The following is a 26,525-nucleotide window of genomic DNA, read 5'->3' as shown; positions in this document are numbered from 1 at the left end:
TGCTTTAGTCATTATTCTGAGGGTTATATACTCTTTGGGCCCGGCGACCGTTCAGATCTATGGTTCAGATGTAATAAGCGTCTAAAATAAATTCGCTATAATATAATTTTATATTGAAAAAGTAGTTTTATTTAAAATGCAACATCTACAACTTTAATTTATCATGAAGAAATATCGTGTTTTAGGGGTTTTAGGTAATTGAAAGTTTGATAGTACCAATTAACATAATTATATAGCAACATCGATTTTCAGTCATTGTCGACATTGTCGTCATTGAAGACATTCAGGCCGAAATGGGGGTGCTGTCAATTCGATTAAAACCTAATTTTTTGGGTTTATTGCGATCTTTGAACAGTATAAACTGGTTTATTGTGTTTTTTAGCTTAATTAACCTATCCGAATGTATTTACGAGGATCAAATCGGCAAATTCGACTGGTAACTATTGCTTTTAGGTTATGATATTTGTATGTCATCCTAGGGTCTCGAGTAAGTGAATTTATTATTTAAATCGTTTTCAGGCGTCAAACCTATGTCGGGAGGATTAAGTTTTCGCAATTCGATACAGTTTCAACGGCAAAGAAAATAATTGTCGCTACGGAAGAGAATGTACTGGCGGCTTTGAATTTGAAGACGGGTTCGTTGTTTACTAATCTATTTTATTGACCGCTTCCGATCATGGTAATTTGGTAAATAAACTATTCCCTCGTGACTTCAGTCTATGATAGCTTCCGTGTGCAGTTCTGCGTCTACAGTGTTTTTAATTGTACCTGGAACAAAAATATTGTTTTTATTTAGTTACTAGATGTAATTCGCTTTTAACTCAAGTTTTATTGCTGTAACTGTCTATTTTGCTTGTTTGCAAAAAAAATAAAAATTGATTTATGCAGGCTCTTAATAAAAGAAAACATTAAATAACACACTAATAGTACTTCAGATTGTATACCTCCTTGGAATCTTATGAGGCAAAATATTATGTTTTCATTTCTCATGCTCTGAAAGAGGGTCATTGTTGTTCTAAAAGGTGTGCAGAAAATGATATGTGTCTGTATTAGAGCATTTTACGTTCGAAGTACGATTTTTTAATTTTTTTTCGATAAGCAATTAAAATTTGAGTTTAAATGGATTTGTTATACAATTTCCATTCTGATATTTGACTCTCCATTGTATAAATAATAATACTTTTGACTGAATTGTTAATTGAAAGTACTCTCAAGATATACTATAAAAATTATAGTATAACTTAGTCCTGTTTTTAAAAAAAACACATACATTTTTCTTTCCTCGTATTCAAAAAGAAAAGTAGAGTGTTTAACTCGGGTGAAAGGCATTATTTCTGCTTCGGACTATTGGCACTCTCACTGCGTTTGAGGGCCAAAATACCTCGGCAGGAATGAGTGCCTTGCATCCCTTGGTTAACAATGTACTATTTGTTGGCAGGTCAAGTGGTATGGCGTCATGTATTCGAGTCAGCATCTGCGGGAAATATCCAGTTGCTCCATGTCAGCGAAAAAGTGGTGACGGTGACAGGAGCTAACCCATACCTTGTGCGGGGATGGGATTCTAATACTGGTAACAATAACCTTTTGTTTGTTGAGTTCTATATGTCTAACTAGGCCATCTGGACTTTCAACTTTAACTAAGATAATTATTCCAAGTCCCCATGTTTTTTAAAATCAGTTTCAAACAATTTTTGTACTATCTATAAGTTTAAAGTTGTATTTCGACTAGTATCTATCCCATAATCATAAATTCTACATCCTCATAAGGCCCAATGTGCGTTACATTGTACACTCTGTTTCAATCTAATTGAAAAAAAAATGAAAAAATGAAAAATGAAAAAGCGTTTATTGGTTACAATATTGTGTACAGCAAATTATGGTTGGAATCTCCAAGTAAGTAAAATTATACTTGTGGCAGGAGATCCCGCTCTTCCTACCAAAGTTACATACAAAGTAACCGAACATATACTTAGAATGAATATCTTACAAACTAAACTAAACTAAAATTAATTAAAGCTAAGATGTGTGTGTGTGTGTGTGTCAGTGTGCATGTTTGTAGTTGTGTGGGGTGTAAATACATATATATTTATTATTTATTTTTATTTATTGTCTTTGTAAAAGTGCTTCTGTTTCCTTGTAGTCTAATTTGTTTCCCTTCTCCGCGTTACTGTGAGGGGTTTAAATTTTATTGTTTTGCTTTAGTAGTGTAAATAGAATATAAAGTTTCCTCATAGTAAGTAGATCACAATCCTTGTACAGTTCAGTGGTTGGGTATCTGTAAGGTTTGGAGTATATAACTTTAAGAAGGCATCTTTGACCCCTTTCAGCATCAATGAATTTGGTCTTGTTTGTTTTGCCCCATACTGGGATACAATAAGTCATAACGGACTGGGCTAGAGTTAAATATAGTTGTTTAAGTAAAGCTTTAGACGCGACATGCTTAAGTATTTTAAATATCCAAACTAACTTTCGAATTCGACCAGCTATAAACTCAATATGCGGATGCCACGAGAGCCTCTGATCTAGCATTATTCCTAAATACTTAGTGCTGCTTACTCTTTTTATTTCGTTACAATTACAATCTAAAGTATTTTGAGGGTTACAAGTGTGTATTTTTAATTTAAGAGTATCAGGTGGTTGTGTGTTTTTATACTTTGTGAAGCATATATAATTTGTTTTGGTAATATTTAGTGTTAGAAGGTTACCATTCAACCATGAAAATATATGCTGAAGACCTTGTTCAGCTTTATCAAAAACGCCAGCCCAGGTACTATCGTTCAAAATTATCACCTTTCATAAACCAAACAAAGCGGCACTTCTATTGTTTCATTGCATTCTTAAATAAAATTCATACAAATTTAATTTAAAAGTAGGAAAATTTTGGTATGGTGAGCTTTAAAAGGTTTTTAAGACTCTCGGAGGATGCTGATTCGATTCCAGTCCCGGGCACTGGAGGCCTTGGTCATTTTTTCCTTTGTATATGATATTTATTTCGTTTATAGTTTAAATAGTAGTGTGACTACTTGTAAAAACACAGATTAAAATATTTTTATAAGAAAGTAATTTCATTCGTTCTTAGAGTTTTAAGACTCATACAATTATAGGGTTTGGTACACTTAATAACATTTCATTCAACCATTTATCACCTTCAAATAATTACCCCTAAAAGGTGTATTTTTATTCTATGTTAATTAATTAACACCAACTTCCAGGTATTCTGCTCTGGGAATGGTCCCTCACACTCCAGAATGATGACCAGGCTGTGTTCTCCGAGTGGTGGGTGCAGAACAACATGCTGGTGCACATGTTGCCTGTGTTCGGCTCACAGATTGAGGTCACCATGTACAACTTGATGACAGGACAGAATAGAGGGTCCACTTCCAAGTTACCTGCACTCTGGACTAATGATGGGTGAGTTTAGTTAAATTTATCATTTTATTACATTTATACCATGATGCGGTAACAGTAATATCACAAAATACATGCCAACATGCCTCATTATGCCAGTATAGGTTCTCTATCAAATTCTGAATGTCAGGAAAAATTTATGCTAGGGTTTACTATAGTAGGGTAAGTAAGGGCCGTATATGTATGGAGCAGTATGCATTTTAGTCTCAGGCGATGCCGCTTGGCACAACTGTTAGTGTCTTTAGGTCAAACAAAGCTGATTTGGCCCTGTTGCCACGAGATCGTACCGTGCGTACCCCACAAAAAGGGGGGTGAAAGGGTCGGCTCCCCAGGTCCAATCTATGGTATCTTTCTTCCTGTTCTTAGCAACTAGGGCAATTTATATATCATTTTTGTATAATTTAGGGATGAGGAATTCATTTTTGACATAATTATTATACCTTTCCGTAAACTACAAAAATAAACAGTATAACTTGCAATTTTAACTATACTTAATGTTGTTCTTATAACAATTAATAATTTTACATTCACTTACCAGATAATAAAAAAAAACAGGAATACTCTTCTCCAATCATCAAGAGATTTCTTTAAGAATCTCATGAGAATGTTTCAATTGAGTTTTTTTAATCAGAAAAATTGTTGTTCTTATACAGCTGCCTCCTGGCTGCACCGCATTATGTCTGTGCTTCCGGAAAAATGGGCAGCAATCTCCTCATCTCCCTCGATGTCACCTCCCAAGCCGTCCAGATCATCAGCAAGCCAGTCTCAAATTACATTGACATCGAAAAGTATTCCGGTAACATCCGGCCATTGGATGGCAACAGTGTGCTGCCTGGCTTTATACTTGAGGATTCCAAGATAGTCCTGATCAAAGACCATGAGTTTGAGGTGCTCAATGTGCCATTGGCCCATCCATTGGCGAGTGTAGCGATTGTTGACGGACCTAGTGGATTAATAGTCCTGCAAGTTTGGGGTGATAGTGTTAAGGTAAAGATATATTTTTAATAGACTTACTTTGTTGGATAAAAGAATTCTTACCACGAGATTTTTACGGCACTACTCTTAATATTCCTGTATGATATTATCTACATTATTTTAATTATGTAATTAGAATTACCTTGTATGCTTTCATTTCTAAAGGTGAATTATTTTTTGCAATAATATTCTGCAACATGCAGAATCCTAATGTGACTGCTTATGCTGCTCGCTACAACTGACTCCCTACACAGTCTTCTGAATAGAATAGAAGATGCTTTATTTAGAAACGCTTAATTTAAACTTAACTAACATAGATTGCTGGTTATAAAGCGTTCCTGAAATGGTCTCCACTCAGCTTTATGTCAAGGAATCTTTGAGGTCCCAGACGCTGGTCTTCCGTGAAAACCTTTTTGAGAGAGTGCAACAAATACAACTTAATATAATATAACAGCTATACAAATCAAATATAAAAAATATAATACTACAGCTATACAAATTAAATATAATTTTAGCCAAATTACTAAAACTATTGATCCACACCAAAAATGTAAAAACTATTGACCACTACAGCATCTACAGCAACAGTCATACCCCCCCAATTTGCAAAACTAGTTCCACAGTACACAAAAAGAATTAGCACAGACTTCTAACTACGATTTTTCTGTACACTTAAAATGTATTTTTTGTAATTCACTTTGAACGAATTCACTGACAATGAGTTCCTAAGAGGAGGCGGTATATTGTCCCAGCATTTCGTGGCAGTGTATTTAAAGCTGCCACGAAATGCGGCGGTGCTGTGCCGTGGACAAAGCAAACGAGTAGCTCCCCTAATATGCCTTTGTGAAAAAGTTAATTTATCGAATAGATATTGTGTCTTCTGCTCTCCTCATGAAGTTACTAAGGTCTGGGTGTCCAGGCGACGCTGTAAGTTACGTATGGGAATAAGACAACTTTTCTACTACATAAGAACCCAGAGCAAGTCCTTATATATTTACGTACAGGGTCTGTCGATGTGTGCACACTCGTTGTCCGGCGCGGAGGAGGCGCGCGTGCGCGCGGAGCCGGGCGCGCCGCGGCCGACGCTGGCCAGCGCGCTGTGCGCGCGCGGCGCTCGCGAGCAGCTCGCCTGCCGCCTGCTGCTCGTGGCCGAGGACGACGCGGCGCTGCTAGTGCAGCAAGGAGGTGCTTACTTATAATCTACCTTACATCCCCTTGCACTCAAATTCTGTACCCACTAACTATTGTATGTACAGTCCGCATCAATAATAGGGTATAAAACAAAGCGCCAAGAGTCACGCTACCGTCTACTACTTTTAGAAATAGAGATATATCTCACCAATTCGCATTCAAAACTACATATCTGACACACTCACCGGTTTACATCTTTTTGTAAAACTGTTAGAGAGTGATTGTCGCGTAGTCCCATCTTATAATTGTATGTACAATAACCCATAATCACGATTACTCTGAGACTAACAAGAGAAGATAGAAAACGGAGAATTGAATCAACCAGAGCATAAACGAAGAAATTCATGATGGCGTCCATTTTTAACATTTCGGATTCGTGTTTAAAACTTTAAATTAAAATTCGAAAACGATTTATTACTACCGAATCTGTCTGGTATTGTACCATAATGACAATTGAGCTGGACATATTTGGTAGTAATATATTTGTGTAATCGAACTGACATTTTAGTACCTATATAAAATATGAAAACAGAGTTTAACTGTTTATATTGTTCTTCTTCTTCTTCTGTTTAAAACTTGATTTGTATTAGTAATTTATTTTGTGATCTAATATGTGACAGGTCGCGTGCTATGGACGCGCGAGGAGGCGCTGGCGAACGTGGTGGCGGCGCAGTTCGTGGATCTGCCGGTGTCGGACCTCGACGCGGCCATCGAGGCCGAGTTCGACCACAAGGAAGGTACGTCCAGAGAACAAGTTATACTAAGAACCGTACAGAAAATACACTCCTTCACAAAACTCAGATTTAGGTATAAAATTATACCTATACTTGTCGCCTGCAAGCAAAATTGAAACTTATAACCGCGCACGAACCGTGAATCTTCTTTGTGCGCCGCAATTTTATGACCGAGCTGCGAGTTTCGGCACGGGGTTGTCACTTGACAAGTTTTTGTACCTATACCTACTGATTTATTATTTTAAAGATAAATATGTAGGAATTACAAACGTGGATTCTCTAAACATTTTTTTTTTATCCGGAGATAGTATTTCTGATTCTCACGGAAGTAGGTATGCCACAGAAGTACTTATTCCTTTGAAAATATGTCGGTCAATATAGTCCGGATTTTTTTTTATTTTTTTTCTGCTTCCTTGTTCTTCCGTTTATTCAGACATCCGTAAACAGAACAATATCTATAGATTTAGGTTTCGAAGGCATTATGTAATATTTAAAATTTTGCGCGAGTCGAGCGGCAGACCATTGTCATACGCCTGCCCGGGAGGCGCGCCGGCCAAATGTACCTTAACTGCCAAGTGACACCCCTCTGGAAGAACCTCGAACCCCGAAGAAGAACCTCGAAGAAGTTAAGGCGCTTTGGTTATATAATCTGTGGCTTTGGTGCCTCCCGCAAAAGTGTCTTGGTGTTTATTAATACATAAACTAACATACAACAATATACAAAGACTAGACATAATGTAAAATAATTAAATTAAATTATTATATAGTCTCTTTGCAATAAATATTAAATTAAAAGTGTAAAAAAATATCTACGCTATATGCCAACAAAATCACAAACAACAAAAAATATTTTGGAAAAGAGCTGATGCTCTTCAAACTGCTGGATCTATTTATATGAAACATAGCTAAGCTAAGAACCACCGCAACAAAACTCGATTTCACGTAAAAAAACCGCATCGAAATCGGTCCATCCGTTGGAGAGCTACGATGCCACAGACATACATTGGCGTCAAACATATACTATGCTATACATATACTATACTCCTTTTTATGCGTCGGAGTTTAAAAATGTATTTGGTTGACGTTCCATTTGCAACATAAATTTTCCCTCTCTTCGTTTCGTCTTTTATACGATAAAAATCAAGTCGGTTCAAGTTTTTACTCTGTAGTTTTCTCAAATATATACATTTTTATTGCCGATTGACTGACTGAGGTTCTTTGTGTTTCTAGCTGCCAAGATGTATGGTAAGTATAGTAGCTGTGCTTTATGGTGTGTTAGTAGTGGTACCCGAGTATTGTAGAGTATTGGACACTCCCAATTGTTATAGTGCTAACTCTAAATGTGTATTTGTGGCCTTCAATAATTTCTGTTTTACCTAAACTTCACATGTTTACACTGTAGTCACATGTGAAATATAATAATAAAAACATTCTGTACAACTCATTCTTGTCTGCTCCATGATTGTAGCATATCATGACAGAAAATAGCTGTGAATGTACTAACACCGATTTTCTTATCTGATCATCAGTAAACCTTGTCTTAACAATAAGCTTTACGAAGTCTGAGTCAACAGTTAGTTCATCTCTTTACTCGCGTAAGAACGCGTAACATGAACGTGCATAATTATTTGTCCGGTAGGTTCGGTGTGGGCAGCGTTCACTCGACGACTCCGCACGCAGTACCAGCAGCTGCAGACGCTACTGCGGGGGCTGAGTGGCGAGCGCGCCACGAGTGAGCCCTCGCCACTCGTGCGCGACTACTTCAACCTGCACAAGATCATCGTGCTGGTGACCCGCGCGGGCAAGGTAACGTTGTTGCGAACAGTACCAGCAGCTGCAGACGCTACTGCGGGGGCTGAGTGGCGAGCGCGCCACGAGTGAGCCCTCGCCACTCGTGCGCGACTACTTCAACCTGCACAAGATCATCGTGCTGGTGACCCGCGCGGGCAAGGTAACGTTGTTGCGAACAGTACCAGCAGCTGCAGACGCTACTGCGGGGGCTGAGTGGCGAGCGCGCCACGAGTGAGCCCTCGCCACTCGTGCGCGACTACTTCAACCTGCACAAGATCATCGTGCTGGTGACCCGCGCGGGCAAGGTAACGTTGTTGCGAACAGTACCAGCAGCTGCAGACGCTACTGCGGGGGCTGAGCGGCGAGCGCGCCACGAGCGAGCCCTCGCCACTCGTGCGCGACTACTTCAACCTGCACAAGATCATCGTGCTGGTGACCCGCGCGGGCAAGGTAACGTTGTTGCGAACAGTACCAGCAGCTGCAGACGCTACTGCGGGGGCTGAACGGCGAGCGCGCCACGAGCGAGCCCTCGCCGCTCGTACGCGACTACTTCAACCTGCACAAGATCATCGTGCTGGTGACCCGCGCGGGCAAGGTAACGTTGTTGCGAACAGTACCAGCAGCTGCAGACGCTACTGCGGGGGCTGAACGGCGAGCGCGCCACGAGCGAGCCCTCGCCGCTCGCGCGCGACTACTTCAACCTGCACAAGATCATCGTACTGGTGACCCGCGCGGGCAAGGTAACGTTGTTGCGAACAGTACCAGCTGCTGCAGACGCTACTGCGGGGGCTGAGCGGCGAGCGCGCCACGAGCGAGCCCTTGCCGCTCGTGCGCGACTACTTCAACCTGCACGAGATCATCGTACTGGTGACCCGCGCGGGCAAGGTAACGTTGTTGCGAACAGTACCAGCTGCTGCAGACGCTACTGCGGGGGCTGAGCGGCGAGCGCGCCACGAGCGAGCCCTCGCCGCTCGTGCGCGACTACTTCAACCTGCACAAGATCATCGTGCTTTTGACCCGCGCGGGCAAGGTAACCTCAAACTTTTATTAGTTCTCCGTCTTCGGGTGGAGGTTTTATTTTTCAATGTTGTCACTGTAAACATCGTATTGACTTGTGAAATTGCCCTTGAGGCCTACTTGCAGAGTCAATTTTAGAATTTTGAATTCTAAGGGCAGTGTAAAACTTAGTTGCATTTTAGTCTAGCGCTATCTCCAATGATGATTGTGGTGGATTCTTTCTGCAACTAGATTTGCGATAGTCGCATCATACTCGGCTCTTACTAGTTCTATCTTCTGGAAATCAAACAGTATAATCATACTTAGACATTAGCATATTGGACTTGGTCGCTGGAATTATAATATAAATTAACATTCATAACGGATCTTTCACGTTTGATTGTATCCTCAGATATTTGGTATGGACAACTTATCGGGTGCGATCCTCTGGCAGCGCTACGAGCCGCAGCTGGACGCGGAGGACGCGCGCACGTTCCTGCGCCGCGCCGCGCGCCACCCGCCGCACGACGCGTGCCTCACTATCGTCGGCAAGCAGGTGAGTTGGTATTGTGGACAACTTGTCGGGCGCGTGCTGTGCAGGCAGCGGCACGAGGGGCAGCTGGACGCGGCTTCACTGTAGTTCAGCAAGCAGGCGGTGAGTAACTACATTGTCTTAAATGCAATTCTGAGTTTAATGTGACGACCACTAATATGCTTAACCCGGCCCGGCCATCACATTGGGCGACAAACGACGAATAAAGCATGCCATTAACCTCGCCGCTGCGATGCAACGCGCGCGGTGTTTTAGAGTGTCGGGCGAGGGCGGCGTACGCTGCGGTAACAATAACATCGGTCAGCGCTGCCGATGTATATGTATAATGTTAATTCAAATTATCTCTACCGATTGTAAAGACATTGCCACCTCTAATAGCTTTTAAAGAATAGGTACATCTTGTGCAGGATAACGGCAATGGGCTGGTGATCAACTTAAACCCGATCCGCGGGACATCGACGGGCGAGGGCACTGTGCCGCTGGACTCGCGGCTGCTGCAGGCCGCCGTGCTGCCGCAGCCCGACCGCGACGGGCTGCACGCGCTGCTGCTGCTGGACGCCGACGAGACGGTGCAGGTACGACCACACTACGTCACGTTCGCGGCCCTGGACTGGAAATGACCGACATTGAATTCTGAAAAAAAGGACTGAAATTGATGTTAAATTATCTTATACCTTTAAATGAGCAATTCTTGTATATTTATATATTTCGGGATCTCGGAAACGGCTCTAACGATTTCGATGAAATTTCCTATATGGGGGTAAAATCGATCTACCTAGGGGGGGGTGGAACACGCATTTTATTTTATATGTTTTCCGAGCAAAGCTTGGTCTCCCAGATACTATGACCTTATAAGTGTACATCTTGTATTACGGCTAATTTATTTTTAATTGTATTACCAGGACCCAGTACTTAATGTAAAATAAATAATCTGCAGATTTTCCCGCTTTCCGCGGCGCCGCTAGTCGAGAACATGTTTATCTACGTAGCGGATAGAAATACGGCCAAGGTTCAGGGCTACGCTCTCCGATATGACGGCAAGGTGAGTTTTTCTCCTGAATATTGTAAATATCAGTTACGCTGATTATGCCGATATCTAAGTCAAAGACATTCCGCTAATTATATAATTTTCAGATACAGATGCATCAAGTTGAACTTGTTGCTACCGTTGTGTTATCTGTGTAAACATTGCAGACTGTAGTAGCGGAGAAGACGTGGTCGCTGAACCTGGGCGGCTCCGAAGGCTCCGGGCACCGCATCGCCTCGGTGGTGGGCAAGCGGGCCGACGAGCGCGTGCACTCGCCCGGCCGAGTACTAGGCGACCGCTCCGTGCTCTACAAGTACTCCAACCCTAACCTCGTGCTGTTCATCTCCGAGGGCCCCGACCCGCTGCACAAGGGTGAGGATATGCTTTGAGGAAAACTATCAGTACTGGTACTGGTCCATCACTACACATATCTCATTCATTTTTAGTAATCGTACGCGTACGTATCAAATGCATTATGTTCAACTTTTTCTCGTAATATGAGGACACAAACAATTTATCACTCCCATCCTGGCTTAGGCAAGCAACTTATACGCATTTTGAAGCGCCGCCACTGCAATCTATGAGTACGTTAATAGTACATTATTGTCGAGGCTCGGAAGTAGCTACGAAGGATTCGTTTTAAAGCCTTCCAGCCGAGTCATATATAGTGCTTTTCTCAAAAATGGCGCAATAATTGCAAATATAATAGAAATATTTTACAGAAGCAACGTTCTTATGTATATATTTTCACAGAAAAAAGTAATAAGATTTGCTTTGCCGCCATTTTTTTTTTTTTATTAAAAATGGAAGTGTATTTTTCTGCTGAAAATACGTGAACCTATTTGAGACACCTAAATAGTCGCGGTACCAACATTATAATAATAAGTACTGATCATCTATTTGGCTGTTTAATGGACCTATGCCTTCATTTGATATGGCCACTTTAACTTTTAAAAAGTTTGGAACTCGACAAATAATGGAATTTGTATGCAACATTGCAGTCCCGAAATCGAGACTGCAATGTTTTTAACTTTTTAATTTTTTGACTGACCATAAACAACGCACTTCGCGACCTACTTTTTAACCGGCAACGTCGACTTTGCCGTCCATTTTTGAGAAAAACTATAATATAGCTGAGCAACCGACCCAAACCATCATCATCATCATGTATTCGCCTATTTTTGCCTAGATTATTAAATAAAATAAAAATTATTAGGTATATTACTCTTCGTGGGCCAGTATTCGTATACCAAATTAGTGTAAGAAGCGGAACGTTCGGCGGGGCGTGCAGCGTGGCGTCGGGCTCGGGCTCAAGTGATGTGGGCAGCGTGCACTAAGGCCACTCCTATACGTTTGCATTTGTTTAACATGCACTCCCCGCCCCGCTGCACGGTCAACTCGAGCGTCCACTCAGGCCTTAAGGCCGTAACACACCGTCGCACCGCACCAAGGTCCTTGTGGGACGCATCGATAAGTAAGAGCGAGAAAGCGATATCTCTTTCTCGCTCTTACTTATGGGTGCGTCGCACAATGACCTTGGTGCGGTGCACTGGTGTGTTACGGCCATTACACTTAGACTTGGATATTATTTCCAGACGTAGTGGTAGCAACGCTAGTGGACGGCGTGTCGGGCGCGGTGGTGGCCGCGCAGACGCAGCGGCGCGCGCGCGCCGAGCCGCTCGCCGTGCACTCGGACAACTTCGTCGCCTACGTGTACTACAGCGACCGCCAGCGACGCTACGAAGTCTGTGAGTCCCATCCGTCCCACCCAACTTGCACAAATTTTTGTGCACACCGATAGTGTTATAACGTTTTAGCGATTTCCTTGAGCGGGCTGGAATTCCTTAGGTCTCAGCTATGACAGAGCCGCTTCTGTTTCTAGACCTGAACCGGCGCTGCCTCATCCTTTGATATATTAAAGAACAATAATATAATATATATTATATTACAGCGACCATGGAGCTGTACGAGGGCAAGCAGCGCTGGCTACCGGCCGGGGCGGCGTTCAGCTCGCTGCGCTCCGAACGCGCGCCCTCTGTGGAGCGCCAGACGTACATCCTCACCGCCGCGCCCACCGCCGCCGCCACCACGCACACCGAGCGCTCGCTCACCGACAAGCACGTGCTGCGTGAGTACTGTACTCGGAGCCGCCCTCCGTGGAGCGCCAGACCTACATCCTCACCGCCGCCGCCACCACGCACACCGAGCGCTCGCTCACCGACAAGCACGTGCTGCGTGAGTACTGTACTCGGAGCCGCCCTCCGTGGAGCGCCAGACCTACATCCTCACCGCCGCCGCCACCACGCACACCGAGCGCTCGCTCACCGACAAGCACGTGCTGCGTGAGTACTGTACTCGGAGCCGCCCTCCGTGGAGCGCCAGACCTACATCCTCACCGCCGCCGCCACCACGCACACCGAGCGCTCGCTCACCGACAAGCACGTGCTGCGTGAGTACTGTACTCGGAGCCGCCCTCCGTGGAGCGCCAGACCTACATCCTCACCGCCGCCGCCACCACGCACACCGAGCGCTCGCTCACCGACAAGCACGTGCTGCGTGAGTACTGTACTCGGAGCCGCCCTCCGTGGAGCGCCAGACCTACATCCTCACCGCCGCCGCCACCACGCACACCGAGCGCTCGCTCACCGACAAGCACGTGCTGCGTGAGTACTGTACTCGGAGCCGCCCTCCGTGGAGCGCCAGACCTACATCCTCACCGCCGCCGCCACCACGCACACCGAGCGCTCGCTCACCGACAAGCACGTGCTGCGTGAGTACTGTACTCGGAGCCGCCCTCCGTGGAGCGCCAGACCTACATCCTCACCGCCGCCGCCACCACGCACACCGAGCGCTCGCTCACCGACAAGCACGTGCTGCGTGAGTACTGTACTCGGAGCCGCCCTCCGTGGAGCGCCAGACCTACATCCTCACCGCCGCCGCCACCACGCACACCGAGCGCTCGCTCACCGACAAGCACGTGCTGCGTGAGTACTGTACTCGGAGCCGCCCTCCGTGGAGCGCCAGACCTACATCCTCACCGCCGCCGCCACCACGCACACCGAGCGCTCGCTCACCGACAAGCACGTGCTGCGTGAGTACTGTACTCGGAGCCGCCCTCCGTGGAGCGCCAGACCTACATCCTCACCGCCGCCGCCACCACGCACACCGAGCGCTCGCTCACCGACAAGCACGTGCTGCGTGAGTACTGTACTCGGAGCCGCCCTCCGTGGAGCGCCAGACCTACATCCTCACCGCCGCCGCCACCACGCACACCGAGCGCTCGCTCACCGACAAGCACGTGCTGCGTGAGTACTGTACTCGGAGCCGCCCTCCGTGGAGCGCCAGACCTACATCCTCACCGCCGCCGCCACCACGCACACCGAGCGCTCGCTCACCGACAAGCACGTGCTGCGTGAGTACTGTACTCGGAGCCGCCCTCCGTGGAGCGCCAGACCTACATCCTCACCGCCGCCGCCACCACGCACACCGAGCGCTCGCTCACCGACAAGCACGTGCTGCGTGAGTACTGTACTCGGAGCCGCCCTCCGTGGAGCGCCAGACCTACATCCTCACCGCCGCCGCCACCACGCACACCGAGCGCTCGCTCGGCCCTGAATATAACGTTAAATTAAATACGATTGTCGGGGCTTCTAACCTCCGTGGCGACCTGACATAGACCGACTGACTGACTGGCTGACTAACATACATAATATTTGGAATATTGGAACGACCGACATCTAAATTGAAAATTAGACATGACAGCCAACAAGACCAGTTGACGACTAGTTCTCGACAGATAGCGGACGACGACAGACGCTACAACGATTATATACTTTTAGATCCATTTATTTAATTGATTTATCTTTTCCTTAGTGGCATTATCGACGGGCGCCATAGTGGAGCTACCCTGGGCGTTCCTCGAACCACGACGGTCGGCGACGCTGAGCCCGGAGCAGCGCGAGGAGGGCCTCATCCCGTACGCGCCGGAGCTGCCGCTGCCGGCCGAGGCCGTCGTCAACTACAACCGCTCGCTGCACCGCGTCGCGGCGCTGTACACTGAGGCCGCCGGCCTCGAGAGCACCAGCTTAGTGCTCGCCACTGGGCTTGGTGAGTCTTACAGATTCTATTTAGTTTTTTGTTGGATCAAGTCACGTTTATTGTAAACGGTGTGGTTGACATCTCCGGATAAATTATCGTTACCATTATAAATATACATACTTTCTAAAGAAGAAGTTATTGTTACCAATATAATTATTGTAAATGTGCTTTATAAAAAAAGTTTCAAAGATTGGCTACTGGTATAATTATAGTAGCCAGTTATATAGGGATACAAGTTATATAGGGAAGGGAATATAACAGGGTATTTTCAGAAAATAGTGTTCCCAATTAGCGCGAGTTTTTAATAAAAGTTAATCACTGTCAGTTTTGTGACGAGAATTAAGCATTAAATTTCAATAAAAACTTGGTTTTGGTGTTTTTTCATAAACTATAAGCGATAATGGAATGTAAAAAAAGACAAAAAGTTGATTTCCATAAAGATTTCGTGCTTAACCTTTTTGACGCCAATGACGGATATTTTCGCATCGTAGGTCCAACGCCGAAGACGGATAATCCGTCCCGTCACAGACGTACGTGCATATGCATGTCTATAGTATAGTAGTTATAGACATGAAACCGAGCGACCAGGGGTAAGAGAAAGACATATTCATGTATTGACAGGTTAATGTATGGCAGCATAATCCTTTTTCTCTTTCACTCTTATAAATTTCGGTATTTCGCCATCGCCTCCTACCTATGCTGCCATAACCCGACCATAAAAAAAACCCGGTCGGTAATAAGGACAAAGCATGGCACTATTTTCTCTTTCCTCTTATAGGAATCGCAATAAGACTATGTCCCTATCAAAGAGTGTCAGGCCCTTGTGCATATGCATAAAGTGCAAATTCTGTTTGGACACTTCGGTGACGTGACGTCTGAGTGACAGCTTTTGTGTCTGACAAGGCGTCGAAAAGGTTAATTATAATTGTCGTCACAAAACTGACAGCGAGTAACTTGTTAACTAATTGGGTACACTATTTCCTGAAAACTCCCAACGATAGTAATATAGGGAACTATAAGCATAGTTATAACCATTGTTTTTGTTCGTGAAACAGATCTGTTCTACACTCGAGTGGCGCCCTCAAAAACATTTGATCTCCTGAAGGACGACTTCGACTACTATCTGATCACGCTGGTGCTCGCCGGCCTCGTCGTGGCCACCTACAGCTCCAAGTACTTCGCCTCACGGAAAACCTTAAAGAACGCGTGGAAGTGATGCTTTGTAAAGAAATTTTGACTGTATAGCTGAAGCGTTAGGGTTGAAATTTGAATGATAGTGTTGATTCATATTTTGAGCGTCCGTATTGAGTCTATTCATTAAGACGCGCAAGTAATTGGACTGGATTTGTGTAAACCCTCAGTTAGGGAAATATCAAATAGGGTCAGGTTAGTAGGTGTTATCCTTCTGATACATCGACGGGTAGTTTGTAAGGTATAAACTACTCAATGTTTCTCCGTTTTGTTACCCAGTAATAGTAAGTAAATTGACTTTGCACCAGCAAAGCCAAGCAGTTTGATAGTGTGCAATATTTATTATCAATATAAAATAAATTCTTAATATTCCTTATACTCAAAATAACACTTTCATATACATTATCAATGAATAAATTGTATTTATACCATAGAATATACATGATACTAAATAGCGTTACCGAGCACTGTTCGAAACACCAAATCACCTTGTCTAACAACGCCATATAACTTCATATAAATGTGTTTATAAAGTGTGATTAAATTAAGCCTCACGACGGTGCATTTACTTTAAAATAACACTGCCATCTATACAGTCCAGATTTCATTTCCAAAGCAATTATCAAGGTAGAAATGTAACCGCAAGTGTTCCATAAATTGAAGTTAAGAGTGTATACCGTCAGGTGACAACCAGAACTCACTAGTTACCACCACAAGTTCATAGCCATAGTGAACCATATTAGGACTAAAATAAGGTTGATTCTTGTTTAAGAATTTTTTAGTAATTAGTGAGTTTTGTTTGTCACCTGACGATACCTAATATATTGACTTGTTTTGTTGTAGTGTAGGACGATTTCATGGTCACAGTGAAAGCTACGGACTATTTCGGGGCGAAGCGATATTGAAATAGATGAGCGTTGTGAAATGGGGCACAATTCGACATTGTTTTTTGGCAGAAAGTGACATCGTTATTCTTGTTAATTATTAGGATATCAAGAGATTGGCCATATCATATAGCCAGGCCTTTTATTTTCTAAGAATTCGAATTGTATTTATCGTCGTTCTACTTTTAGTTAAAGTTACGACTTGGTCACCTTGTCGGTAGTAAACTAGGGCAGTAGCTAGGATGCCAAAAGATGGTATGTGCTAGTAAATGGTAAAGTTGCAAGCAACCTACCCTAGGCACCTAGGCAGAACAATGACTTGCATAAAGGTAACTAGCTACAGTATCCTTCTACCGAGTACCGATAGCACCACACGCCACTGCTCGCTCTAAATAATACACATGCGTACTTAAATACATTAAAATACCACAGAGCCAGGAAGTAATTGTGCGTAACACGAATATTTGTATGCCTACTGATATGTGTATTTCCGGCTTAAAACAAGCTGAATTTGAGCCCCTCACATGATTTGGCCTTATACTATAGTAGCTGCCAAAAATTACTAGAGCGATAAAAGCATGTGAAATTATATTATCAGTTTTTATATACAATATAGTAAAATTGTAATTTAGCTAGCCCAATTTAAGAATATTTAGTTTAAGCTATTTACTATTGGCCTGAAAAAATGATTGGTTTCGAATAGACAAATATTTAATTTACTTTGCTATCCATTCCAATATGGTCCTAATATCTACTGATTTAAGTAGTCATATTTTAATTTGTGTGTATATTATATGCACCACTGACTATATTATATCTAAAAAAATCTTTAAAAAAGTTAAGGATACACGCACAGTCTTAACTGTTCTGCCTAGATCGACTGTTCGTTTCTCTATATTTCAATACCGCTCGTACATATTTGCCCATTAAAAGGTATAAACATACTTTTTAGGGTTCCGTACCCAAAGGGTAAAAACGGGATCCTATTACTAAGACTTCGCTGTCCGTCTGTCACCAGGCTGTATCTCATAAACCGTGATAACTAGACAGTTGAAATTTTCACAGATGATGTATTTCTGTTGCCGCTGTAACAACAAATACTAAAAACAGAATAAAATAAATATTTTAATGGGGCTCCCATACAACAAACGTGATTGATTATTTTTGTCGTTTTTTTGCGTAATGGTACGAAACCCTGCGTGCGCGAGTCCGACTCGCACTTAGCCGGTTTTTTTATCTTAGAATGATAGATTTTGCTAAAAACTACTAATATTTTTAATCATTATGGCGATTTCTCATTTAATGCAAAAGAAGCCCCTTTTCCAAACAGACCTTCAACTGACATTCTGTGATTCGGGCTGCGCCGCAGATATTTCAACTTTATGAACCTTGTTTGTAACAGAACAGGCGTATGTACACTGTGAAATGATTTGTAACAGTTACTCGATTAAGATCATCATGGTAATTAAGTCCCTTTGATAAACTTCCTGTGAAAGTTTGAGTTTTAGACTATAGTGGGAAAATATTTATGAGCGGTATTATGGTTTTGTATTTGTTTGGGTGACGGTAACTGCCTTCTTATTTTTTATTATTTAACTATATTCATGAGGTTATATATGCTATAGTCCCAATATAAATCAATTTAAATTATTCTTAAGCGATATTAGTCAAGTGCGGAAGAAGCAATTAAAAATAATGAAATGGTTAAATTAACGTAATTTCTAAAGAAGAGACGCGTTCCACATAGATTTTCGTACATTGATCCGACTGTTGCTATCTTTATTGCACTCGCATAATTATATAGCTGTCCCGCTCATGATGCCGGTTGTCAATGTCAATGTGCGAGGTTGACAGCAATATAATTATGCGAGTGCAATAGAGATAGTAACAGGCGGGTACATGTACGGAAATCTGTATGGAACGCGTCTCTTCTTTAGAATAAGATTATTATGATGGTTACACTTTGCTTATTAGGCTCCCGCTCCATACTTTCATATAAACAAAGAATAATTAGATTGCACTTAATTTTTTGTTTACATTTTATACTTACAACTCTATATAAATCAGAAAAATATAAGTACAGAAAGAGTGGTATAATATAAATAATATATGTACTCCATACATCAGTTCCTTACCAAAACGCGCTCGCATTATTTCGTAGCCGACATCTAGCGTCAAGTAGCGGAACTCTCAGTACCGCTACTCGACACTGGTGCCGAAAGTGTCGCGACTAACGAAAAGTGTATTGCTCAACAATTTATAACTAAGTTGAAAATTGAGTTCCGGTTACTCTGGTTATAATATTAGTTGAAAATCGTTGAGCATTAGACTTTTTGTTTGCCGCTACATCTATTGTCGAGTAGCAGTACTGAGAGTTCAGCTACTTGACGCTAGATGTCGACTACGAAATAAAGCGCGAAAACTGATGTATGCCTACCACTCTTTCTTTACTTATATTTCTCAGATATAAATACAAAAAATAGTGTAACTAAATATCACTCTTGCTCACACAATACGTTGTTTTAGTGGTTAAGGTTAAGTATTACAAATTTGTTTATTTATGAAATGTTTTTACGTTAAATAATTACGATTATTGTATTTTATCTTTACCCCACTACGGTACCTACATTATGTGACTCCCATATTTTTTATTCATTATAATTATGTAATATATGTACATCATTTGTAATTACTGATTTAAGTCTGAGACAAATCAGTAGCTACTATGTATTAGTGCGTTGCAGGAGACGTACAGCGACTGTATAACAAATATTTAATTCGCTATTAACTGTATACAGATATACAGATCTTTATTGGTAAAATAAAATACATTTTACAAGTCACTCAATTCTTATAGATTTGAATAGACTTTACACGATATAATACCTAAGCGCATGTCTGCCATTTATGTATTCTATTAGCAAAGTTACCAAAGTGATTTAAAACATCATCAATAATTATTATTCACAACGACGGGACTTAATCGCGTAAAATAAGATTTAAATTTACCTCCGACGTCTCGAGGACGGCGTTGTCCCCGTGGCCTCGGAGAAGACTGGCTAAAGTTGACATCAACATCTTCTAGTCGACGTCGTTGTGAATAATAATGGTAAAAATCGCGAAAGTTTAAATCAGTGATCATCACCAATTTCTAATTTTGTTTCAAATTGGCATTACTTTGATAAAAAAAACCGCGTATCTCACTCTCAACTACTCAAAGTTGAGAGGCAGTAACTCTGTATGCGTCCCATACATAGATACCATATTTTTATTGACAGAACAAGATACGGGTTTTTTTTCAAAGTAATGCCGAAACGTTTAACTCCCTTTCTTACAAATACATTACAGAAGTAAAAATGACAGATAAAGACAACGGATAAACTATTCATAGCTAATTCAGGCTTGTAATGCGTTTATTAACAACTCCAAAAGACACTGCATTTTCATCGGTTCAAGATAATAGACTTGCTGTACACTAGATTTATTTATCTTTGATTACTGTTCTAAGTTTATGAACTACATTTTATTGTAAAATATAGCATAGGAACTTGTGTACGAATCATAATTTGATGTTTACTAGTCGCTTTTCGGTGAAGGAAAACATCTTGAGGAAACCGAACTAATCCCAATAAGGCCTAGTTTACCCTCTGGGTTGGCAGGTCAGATGGCAGTCGCTTTCGTAAAAGCTAGTTCTTACGCCAATTCTTGAGATTAGTTGACAAGCGGACCCCAGGCTCCCATGACCCGTGGCAAAATGCCGGGACAACGCGAGGAAGATGATGATTGTAAAATATAGCGTATTATGGCCAATTTTATTCCATTTGAATATGAAACCATTACCGTTATAGGTGTAGACTAATTCGTATGCGGTATCGAGCAGCGGTATCCAAATACAAACGCTCTTTTATTATGCAGTTTATTGAAATAAAGTTTATGAAATATGGTGTGGTCATTTTAAGCACAGAAGGTTACCAATTCAGTTAAGATTTTTTTCACATCACCTATTCGAAAAAGGGCTTATTCTTCCCCGCTAGGAGGGATTAAAGTGGAGCTTTTCTTCCCTGCTAGGAAGGATCAAAGTGGCACTTTTCTGTTCTAGGACAGGATTTTTTTTCTTTTTTGCATACTATTTTTTTTGATAAATTAATATTTAGGAACATAATAATGTGTGATGTGAAAAACAGTATGTGTCACATGGGAGCAAAATTATTTCCATCTTGGGCGTTATCACTTGAATCCCTCACTACGCTCAAGATTCTATTTTAGAATCCCTCGCTACGCTCAGGATTCTATTATAGAATCCTTCGCTTCATTCAGGATTCAATGTACGCCCTCGCTGTAAATATGTCATTTTGCTCCCTTGTGAGTCTTGTGACACAATCTACTATTTTTGCATTTGTACGGTTCCAACGCAACGGCGTAGGTGGATGATAGGATTGAAGGTTTCACATTTTTGTAACTCGGTTTTATAAAGATTCGTAGTTAGTCTTGACAAAAACTATTTAAGTTTTTCGACACAAAATGTTACTTATGGATATTTATTGAACCGAGCTAATAATTCAGTTGGGTGTGGACATGGATCTAAATTGTGAACTAGAGGGTAGAGTTTAATCAATAATTATTGAGTAGGTTATATTACTGTGACTACAGATTTTTTATAAAATACAGTTGAATTACCTACATGAAATCGTTTTACTTAATATCTATATGAATTAAAAAAAACGTAATTTAAATCATACTGTAATTATACACTAATGCTGTTTTTACCACACCAGCTGGTAAAGGCTCTCTTGATTGTTCAAAAACTGATGAGAAAGTTGCATTTTATCCACATGTGGGGCAAAGTAATCAAATGCAAATTTTGAGTTGTTTCCTTATGTTGGCTGGTAGAATAGGGGATATTACTGCAATGTTCTGCCACCAGAGTGCAGCACTAGCCTTTCTAGTAAACCATAGAGTAACTTATACATACTTGACCTTTAACAGGTTTTTAACAAGTTTCTGACTTTTAAATGATGATTTTGAATGATAAATATGTAATAACGTTCATTTGGATTTGATCTGGTTTGATTTTGTTTGATATTTTACAATTAGTATTTTCCTAGCGTTGGTGTGGTGAAAAATATTGTTTCACTCGGTGGCAAAATTTGTTTAACCCTCGTGCCTTGAAACCCGCGCTACGGTCAAGATTCTACTTTTCGAACTTAGAATCTTTCGCTTGCTCGGCTATCAATATGAGCACGAGCGGTTAAACAACAACTTTGGCCCCTTGTAAAACAAATAACTCTAATGTTCGTTTAGACTTGGCTGATATGCTGTTGTTCCCCCCTCAGCCTCGCCCCCGGATGTTCTCTCAGCCCGAATTTTGCAAAATAAGGATTCAGAACCCATCCAGAACTGACGGTTGCGCCCCCCGGGGCTTAGCCAAGTTGACGATCGTTGATAGAAAACAACAAATCGAAACTTAAACGTGGGTCTATGTTGCTCTGTGGTCTGTGACGGATTAATCCGTCTTCGGCGTTGGACCTACAGTGCGGATATATCTGTTATTGGCGTCAAAAAGGTTAGTTCATGAGTTTTGCCGCTTTATTGTACAAATCGTATGACTTGAAGTTAATTTTTACGTGACTCCATTATTCAAACTGCTCTATCAGCTTACTATTATTAATTATGGACCATCAGTGTTGAGTAAGTACACTAGTGAACATTTATGATATTGACGTTACGTTTCCTGCATGTTATTCAATGGCTCCGACTCCGCGGGGTAAACATTCAGAGCAAATAGTACCTAATGAGCGACGTGACGACGGCCGATAACTACAATATGCTACCAGAAAGAAAACACTACCTAAATAAAATAGAGTACTTATCTGGAGGTTGGTCGAAATCCTATTGATTTGTTTCAATTAAACAAATTTATACGTACCTAACGTATGTTTTTGCCTTTACGGATATCGTTGAGGCCCGGAACGCCAGAAATTCCACAGCTAATATTAAATATACACTTGCGCAGGTTACGCGTATTTTTGGAAATGTGGTCTTCACGAGAGACAATATTTTTCTACAAATATACATACTGTCCCCTAAGAACAAATTAAATTATTTTCTATGAAAATATTTTAATTTGTAGTTTTTCAAGTAGACACACTACTATTTACTATTATTTCTCTTTATTAATCTTTTTTCTATAAATATGTAATAACGTTCATTTGGATTTGATCTGGTTTGATTTTGTTTGATATTTTACAATTAGTATTTTCCTAGCGTTGGTGTGGTGAAAAATATTGTTTCACTCGGTGGCAAAATTTGTTTAACCCTCGTGCCTTGAAACCCGCGCTACGGTCAAGATTCTACTTTTCGAACTTAGAATCTTTCGCTTGCTCGGCTATCAATATGAGCACGAGCGGTTAAACAACAACTTTGGCCCCTTGTAAAACAAATAACTCTAATGTTCGTTTAGACTTGGCTGATATGCTGTTGTTCCCCCCTCAGCCTCGCCCCCGGATGTTCTCTCAGCCCGAATTTTGCAAAATAAGGATTCAGAACCCATCCAGAACTGACGGTTGCGCCCCGGGGGGCTTAGCCAAGTTGACGATCGTTGATAGAAAACAACAAATCGAAACTTAAACGTGGGTCTATGTTGCTCTGTGGTCTGTGACGGATTAATCCGTCTTCGGCGTTGGACCTACAGTGCGGATATATCTGTTATTGGCGTCAAAAAGGTTAGTTCATGAGTTTTGCCGCTTTATTGTACAAATCGTATGACTTGAAGTTAATTTTTACGTGACTCCATTATTCAAACTGCTCTATCAGCTTACTATTATTAATTATGGACCATCAGTGTTGAGTAAGTACACTAGTGAACATTTATGATATTGACGTTACGTTTCCTGCATGTTATTCAATGGCTCCGACTCCGCGGGGTAAACATTCAGAGCAAATAGTACCTAATGAGCGACGTGACGACGGCCGATAACTACAATATGCTACCAGAAAGAAAACACTACCTAAATAAAATAGAGTACTTATCTGGAGGTTGGTCGAAATCCTATTGATTTGTTTCAATTAAACAAATTTATACGTACCTAACGTATGTTTTTGCCTTTACGGATATCGTTGAGGCCCGGAACGCCAGAAATTCCACAGCTAATATTAAATATACACTTGCGCAGGTTACGCGTATTTTTGGAAATGTGGTCTTCACGAGAGACAATATTTTTCTACAAATATACATACTGTCCCCTAAGAACAAATTAAATTATTTTCTATGAAAATATTTTAATTTGTAGTTTTTCAAGTAGACACACTACTATTTACTATTATTTCTCTTTATTAATCTTTTTTCTTAAGTTAGGATTTATAAACACATTATAAAAAACCTAACCTAGGGTGCTGCCAGCAGCGAGGCAGGGCCCAAGCTGCCGGTGGTCAGGGCTGCAGAGAGAGGAACCGCCGGACTATCCGCGCCGTGTCCAAGATCACCGCCTTCTGCATCTGACTATTACTATTATTCATATTACTATTATTATTTCCTTTATTTATTTTGAGTCTTAGGTTAGGGTTTTATAACATGCATATAAAAGTAAAATACAAAAACACTTACAAAACACTTTACTATTATTATTATTTTAACTATTTATTATTTATTTTTTCAGTATACATACTGTATTCTGAAAGTACAGTTGCAACTGAAATTATCTTCAGTCAATAACAGTTGCACGAGAGATATACGTACGTTTGGTTAGTTTAATCAAGTTGATTGTAAGTAGATGTTCTAGTCTATTTAGAAAGACATATACACTAGCTGTGCTCAAAATTACAAATCGGAAAATGTTGACGAAAAGTTACTTCGCCAAATATATCTGTCTCGATTTTATCAACAGTCTGTAGTGTTGATAAAATCGAGACAGATAACGAAAAACAAATATACCGATAAAAGGGCTCACCAAAAGATTAAAATATATCTGAAATCAAACATAACTGTGGATCCCATTATGGCTGGTGTGGTTATACCAGCGGCCTTGGCAAAACTCGCGATTCAAAATTTAAATTTGGGTAAAGCTTGTCTTCTAAAACTAAATTACGGTCCTGAAATATGTTATCCCTTAATTGATAAACATATATGGCAGCAACTTGACTGAATATAAAATGCACCATTCTCTCCTACTGGCTCCCCTCCCTGCTATGGTTGCAGTTGCTTTCCTGACAAAGTATATTGAGCAAGCGGTGGGGTCTGGATGGCTGACCGTGCTCTGTCTCATTTCAGTGACAAGCAAACTCATCGGTTTTATTTACATCAATTTCGTCCGAACTAATTTTAAAATGTATTTGAGTAAGTACATTTATGCATATTTTCATGAAATAAAACTGCCTTTCTTTTAAATTATTTCGTAACTTTTCAGTTCATTCCGAAATAAACTTTATTAGCTATAATGCCATCTAGTCTATTGAACTTGTAATGTCTGGTACTTACTTAACCTTTTATATGATGTAGGTATGCGGTGTACCAATACCAATAAAAATAGGTACACTCAGCGTCTAATATACTTTGTAGCAACCAAAGTAGTCAAATAGTTCGGTACACCATATATTTAGTATGGTGTACGTACAATAGTTGGTACAACTCTTATGAGTCAACCTACCAGTGCAGCGTAACATACCAATCAAGGGCAACACTGTCAAACTTGTCAAGTCTACCTACCTAAGTGAATATGGGTAATATTTTCAGTATATTTCTAACAACCATACGATCGTGAGATGCATGCTATATGTATGCCGTGTGTTTATGTAATTATTATAACATGTATCTAATAAAACCTTTGGTTTTTTAAAGGGGATGCAATGAATCATGTTACCATTATTTGGAAACCTGGTGCAAAAATATTTTCCCCTCACTAGCTCGGAAAGTTGTCTTTTATCCTTCAATACGAGCGGGAAAAAACGCGTTTTATCCACTAGCGCATACGATCGTGAGATGCATGCTATATGTATGCCGTGTGTTTATGTAATTATTATAACATGTATCTAATAAAACCTTTGGTTTTTTAAAGGGGATGCAATGAATCATGTTACCATTATTTGGAAACCTGGTGCAAAAATATTTTCCCCTCACTAGCTCGGAAAGTTGTCTTTTATCCTTCAATACGAGCGGGAAAAAACGCGTTTTATCCACTAGCGGGGAAAGTAATTTGACCTTGGATGGAGCGTGTTTAAGTAGCTTGACAGATAACAAAACGTAAATCGTTTATGACAAAGATTCGTTCGATATTAATTATCATTAAATAAATGGTTTGAGAATCTAATGAAAAATACCAAATTTAGCTTTATTTAATGATTTTAAGTAATATACCTTAAAATTCCATAAGAAACGTTTGTTTTTTATAATGATGTTAAATATAATTCTGAACGCACAAGTTGAGTCGATGCAACCTCAAAACGCATCGTTGACATTTCATACGTCAGAAATGTCCACATTGTCAACAATTTTTTTACCAAAAAAACTTTTCACCGACTCGCGTAAAAATACACAAATTCCAGAGTTTTCTGTTATAATATCGTAAAAAAATGAGTGAGATGATCTAACGCCTGTGGATGTTGCATTTTCCTCGCTATAGTGAGGTGAAAAGTTTTGTGTTATACACGGGCGCAAATGTATTTTACTTCTCGTGTGTTGAAAC

The 26,525-nt window shown here is 41.0% G+C and overlaps 1 protein-coding gene across 1 annotated transcript; it reads left to right on the top strand.

The window, feature by feature from the left end:
- Positions 1-275: 275 nt before the first annotated feature.
- On the top strand, positions 276-19,492 carry LOC134754456 (ER membrane protein complex subunit 1). The gene is made up of 17 exons (XM_063690793.1): positions 276-436; positions 520-635; positions 1,439-1,570; positions 3,213-3,411; positions 4,062-4,395; positions 5,388-5,568; positions 6,195-6,311; positions 7,539-7,553; positions 7,948-8,114; positions 9,508-9,651; positions 10,056-10,223; positions 10,586-10,690; positions 10,843-11,047; positions 12,271-12,423; positions 12,627-12,803; positions 14,549-14,782; positions 15,829-19,492. The coding sequence occupies exons 1-17, from the start codon at positions 294-296 to the stop codon at positions 15,987-15,989; spliced, it is 2,751 nt and encodes a 916-aa protein (XP_063546863.1). The 5' UTR covers positions 276-293; the 3' UTR covers positions 15,990-19,492.
- Positions 19,493-26,525: the final 7,033 nt, after the last annotated feature.

This window comes from Cydia strobilella, chromosome 2 (assembly GCF_947568885.1).
Source record: "Cydia strobilella chromosome 2, ilCydStro3.1, whole genome shotgun sequence".
Taxonomy (NCBI): domain Eukaryota; kingdom Metazoa; phylum Arthropoda; class Insecta; order Lepidoptera; family Tortricidae; genus Cydia; species Cydia strobilella.
Note: the sequence above shows the minus strand (reverse complement) of the source record. Positions and strands in the feature narration are given on the sequence as shown.